The sequence below is a fragment of the Tupaia chinensis genome, unplaced genomic scaffold (assembly GCF_000334495.1).
Source record: "Tupaia chinensis unplaced genomic scaffold, TupChi_1.0 Scaffold000311_2, whole genome shotgun sequence".
Lineage (NCBI taxonomy): Eukaryota > Metazoa > Chordata > Mammalia > Scandentia > Tupaiidae > Tupaia > Tupaia belangeri.
Genome location: NW_006159803.1, coordinates 6,535,199 through 6,539,863, shown reverse-complemented (window position 1 = coordinate 6,539,863; position 4,665 = coordinate 6,535,199). Strand labels below are relative to the sequence as shown.

General features: G+C 43.1%; 1 protein-coding gene across 1 annotated transcript in view; it reads right to left on the bottom strand.

Moving 5' to 3' along the window:
* DIXDC1 (DIX domain containing 1) overlaps positions 1–4,665 on the bottom strand; it is a 78,613-nt gene that overhangs the window by 50,993 nt on the left and 22,955 nt on the right. Inside the window, exon 2 of the mRNA XM_006150987.3 lies at positions 2,463–2,592. Within this exon, the coding sequence (XP_006151049.1) occupies positions 2,463–2,592 (130 nt within the window). The remainder of the gene's footprint in view (positions 1–2,462; positions 2,593–4,665) is intronic.

The window sequence follows — 4,665 nt, the reverse complement described above, 5'->3', positions numbered from 1 at the left end:
AAAGAGCATAGGAAAGGAAATTAGGAGAAAAAAATGGAGAGGTAAGGCATTTGTGGGACATGGATATGGTTTATTATTTGTTGATGAAGATGTGTATATGTTCTCAACTGTGCTGGACCGAGGTGTGTGTCATGCTGGGTAAAGTCTCTTTACAACCTAAATGATGTATAGCGATTAAATGTATAAATAATCATTAAAATTAATAAGAAAAAATTATTGAAAAAAAATGTTTTAAAAAGAAATAAAAGGAAATCTAGGTTTGTACCTCTACTTTGCCACTTCTAGTCACATGACCTTGTAAAGTCATTTAACTTCTCTGAACCTCAAGAGTAAAATAGCAGGGAACCAGCAGTTAGCGTAATGGCTATGTCACTGAACTCCCACGTAGTCCCGGTTCGCGTCCCAGACCTGGTGACTTAAAAAACTCACGCCGGGCGTGTGTGCATGCGTGCCCAAGATCCTGAGAGGAGAATGGAGGAGAAGGGATTGTGGCGTGACCATCCCCCCTGGGGGGTGATTTCTCACTTTCTGTCTCTCTGTCTCTCTCTGTCTGTCTGGCGAGCGCACGCCCCCTATAGCAAAAAAAACTCTCAAAAAAAAAAAAAGAGTAAAATAGCAGAACTAGTATCACACCCATATCATAAACCAATCAAAGTCATGCTTAGCTCCTCTGCTTGACACATAGTAAGTACTCAATGCATTTATTTATTTATTTATTTTTATAAACCCTCTCCTTTAAGATTACTTCCTGAAAGTAGGGATGTTATCTGTCTCCCGTGAGTACGATGATTAAATTAAACGGGATATTAATAGTAAGTATTCAGTCATAGAAGCTGCTATTACTGTAACCTTTGTTATTATCACTATGAATACTCTGATGAATTCGTGAGCTGTTCCAATAAGGTTTTCATGGATAGGCCGCCTACTATAAACCTGGCTTCTCTCATACTGCTGTGGGGCCTCTCATTCCCTCAAGGACTCTAGACAAGCTCAGCTGATAAACAGAATAATGTTGAATATCTATTGTTAGCAGCTATAAACACAGAAAAGAAATTACAGTGTACTTGTGTGTATGTATGAGAGGGAGCGTGTGTGTACAGTGTTTTAGAGTCTTGCTGTATCATGATACTCCTGCCCCAGCTGGAATAGCTGAGACCACAGGGCCACACCTGGCTGTTTAGAGTGGGCCTGCAATAGAATCCAGGTCTCCCACATGGTCTCAGCCTGTCGAGCAGCAGCATCCAGCATGAGCTATGGTGACTGGGCCTACTGTTAAAGAGCTCCGTCTAGGGCCAGCAGGTGGTGTGGTGGTTAAGGTGCTGAACTCCTACATGGCTGACCGTGGTTCAAGTTCCAGACCTGACAGCTTACTTTCCCACTTCCTCTCTCTGTCTCTCTCTGGTAAGGGGGTGTGCCCTTAGAAAATTAAAAAATAATAATAAATGAAATTAAATAAATAATTCTGAAAAAATGTGAAAGAGTACAGTTTATACAGGAGAGATAAACAGGTAAAAAAATAATTATGGTAAAAAAAAATTATGGTCAATAATTACTATTCAGTGAGAGAAACAACAGAGTATGGACAAATGCTACAGCAGTAAGGCTATGGTGCCATCAAAGAAGAATAACCGGCAACAACTCCAAGGCTTCAAGAGGAAAAATCCGTTTATGAAGGATTATGGTAAAGGGTATCATAGAGGGGTCACCTTGCTGATCAACACCTTCTTTTTGCCTGGTTACTACTCTTCCTTTTCTGGTCTCAGGGTAGGCATCAGTTCCTCTGGTAAACCATGGCTGAACCCCTAAGTCTGGGCTGGGTTTCCCTCTGGCTCACATTTGTGTTCACACCACCACATACTAACTATATTAATGGAACTGACCTCACTTTCTTTCTTTTTTTTTTTTTTTTTTTGAGAGGTTTTTGCTGTAGGGTGCGTGCGCTTGCCAGAATGACTAGGGCGCGTGTGCTCGCCAGACAGACAGAAAGAGACAGAGAGACAGAAAGCGAGAAATTACCCCCCAGAGGAGATGGTCACGGCGCAATCCCTTCTCCTCCATTCTCCTCTTGGGATCTTGGGCATGCATGCACACGCACCCGGCATGAGTTTTAAGCCACCAGGTCCAGGACGCGAACCGCCGTCGACTACGTGGGAGTCCAGTGACGTAGCCATTACGCTAACTGCTGCTTCCCCTGACTTCACTTTCTAATCTTCCAGATGGATTGAGAGGCTCTTGAGAGCTTAGACTATGCTCGTCATTATATTCCCAAAGCATAGTACAGTGCCTGGCACACAGTACAAACGGACCAATAAATAAATGAACTAACTTTGGGCAAGTATTTTAAGTCTTCTCTGCTTCCATTTCCATATATTTTAAAGAAGAAACAACCTGCTCTGAAAGGCATATGGAGCCTAAAGAAGGCCATGTTCTGGTCTATGCATCAGAATCCAGGGCTGACTGACCAACAATCTCGATGAGATACGCCAGGACCACCCCATCCCGGAGATCCTGTCGCAGGTCCTGCACAGGCTTCACCGCTGGTCTCTTCTTCAGCTGTGCGTTCACCCAGGCCACGTAGGCCTGCAGCTGTTGCTGGAAAATGAGAGGTGGAAATAAGGTAAGGCTTGCATATTAATCTTAACCCCTACCTATACCCTCTAGGGCAGCATTTGAGGTTGGGCTATGGTGGGCAATCTATATTTCCAGAGAAAGAGAAGAATTTTAAAAAGAAGGAGAAAGGTAGTATAAGACAGTCGAACATGGAGCATGTTTCCAGCTTTATGCTAATCGCTAAGAATCAGCTGTCCTTTCACTGAAGTGGTGACTGCAGACACAGACAAGCAGATGAGTGTTTCGGTGACTATGACTCCTAATTTCCTTGAGTTTTACTCTGTTGATCAGGAATAAAAACTGGGCTCAGAACCTCAGGCAGTTTTGGGGTGTAATCCCTGTTGTCACAACCCACATACCTCTCAGGTAAAGGCTATCCTGTGCACAGTGGACTATGGCACTCGTATGAACGGATCTTGAGGAACCAGGAATAAACAGTAAGCCAAGCTCAGAGCTGCCTCTCACATAGCAGCTTTCTTCAAAATGAGACTTAAGTGAAATCATCTCACAGTCAACCCAAGATTTATTCTCCTGAGCCCATAATCCTAGGATTGCTACAGAGTTAGTTTTAATCTGTCCTTTATATGTCAAAGAGGATCTGGTTACCTAAAACCTACACAAAGGAAAAACACAGTCTACAGTGAGCAGCATTACTGAAGACTGAAGAGGCACTTCTCATTAACTTTTTTTTTTTTTTTGGAGAGTTTTTTGCTATAGGGTGTGTACTCTTGCCAGACAGTCAGAGAGAGACAGAGAGACAGAAAGCGAGAAGTCATCCCCCAGGGGGGATGGCCACACCGCAATCCCTTCTCCTCCATTCTCCTCTCGAGATCTTGGGCACGTACGCACACATGCCTGGCGTGAGTTTAAGCCACCAGGTCCGGGACTCGGACCGTGGTCGACTATGTGGGAGTCCAGCAACATAGCCATTACGCTAACTGCTGGTCCCTCTCATTAACTTTTAGGAAAAGCAACGCCCCAGCGTCATCCAAAACCTGTCAGGTGTGTAACTCATCCCAACCCTCAGAAAACCTTATACGTGCCATATTGTCCATCAAACAGAACTTGTATTCAGATGTTTATTCTGATTATTTGATCAGAAGATGGGCACTAACTAAAATAGCACATGAGCAATGTCGTCTTCCAGCCAACAGCTCTGTCTGGTTGTTGTAGCAGCCCAAGACCTGGAACTAAAAATTGAGTTAGAGTGCTAATTATATTAAATTATAATTTTGTTAAAGTATAGTTGATTTCTAAGTCCCAAGTATTTCCTTAATGAAATGATGTTGGAAATGAGCTCAGGCCGCTTCTGAGCATAAATTAAATCTTCATTATATTCTCTGTCAATTTGTGGGAATAAATAAAATCCTGGAAGACAGTGCTAAGGCAATGATCTATCAGCTACTGATAAACTGTAGGAAGCGCAATGATCGGGACATAGGAGGAAATGAATACTTAATGAGTGCCTACCAGGAACAAAACACTGTTCTTCAGTGTTTTACACATGGTTTAATCAGTGAATAAATGTACCTGGACCAGCCTGGCATCATCTTACTACATGTTCGTGATTATTGTCATTAGCAACTACTTCAATTCTCAGAAAAGCATTAGAGTCAGTATCATCTCCATTTTATAGGCGATGTTTGAAAGTTACTAAACCTCAGTAACTTCCCCAATGTCCCCATAGTTAGGACACAGCAGACCTGGAATTAAAACCCAGGAAAGGTGACCAAGCGTTTTCCAAGGGCCTCTTGCTATCTAATGCACTGTGTAAGATGGAGGTGGCTGCACCTTCTGCCTAACATGGGCTAGATGTGGGTCCCCATGGACCAGGAGAACTGTGTAATTCTGCTCCTATCATGCAGCCAATGGACTGCCTGAGGTAGACTAGGCAAACAGCGCCTCCAGAGTGAGCTACTTTGGTCTGAGAAGAAAGGAGTTAAGACCAGGAAATACATTAAGGATAATAGCTGGGATCTGATAACCTAGCTTATATATCAAACTCTAGCCAATTTCCCTATGTCTACTATCACCCTCAAACCACTCTCCACACAT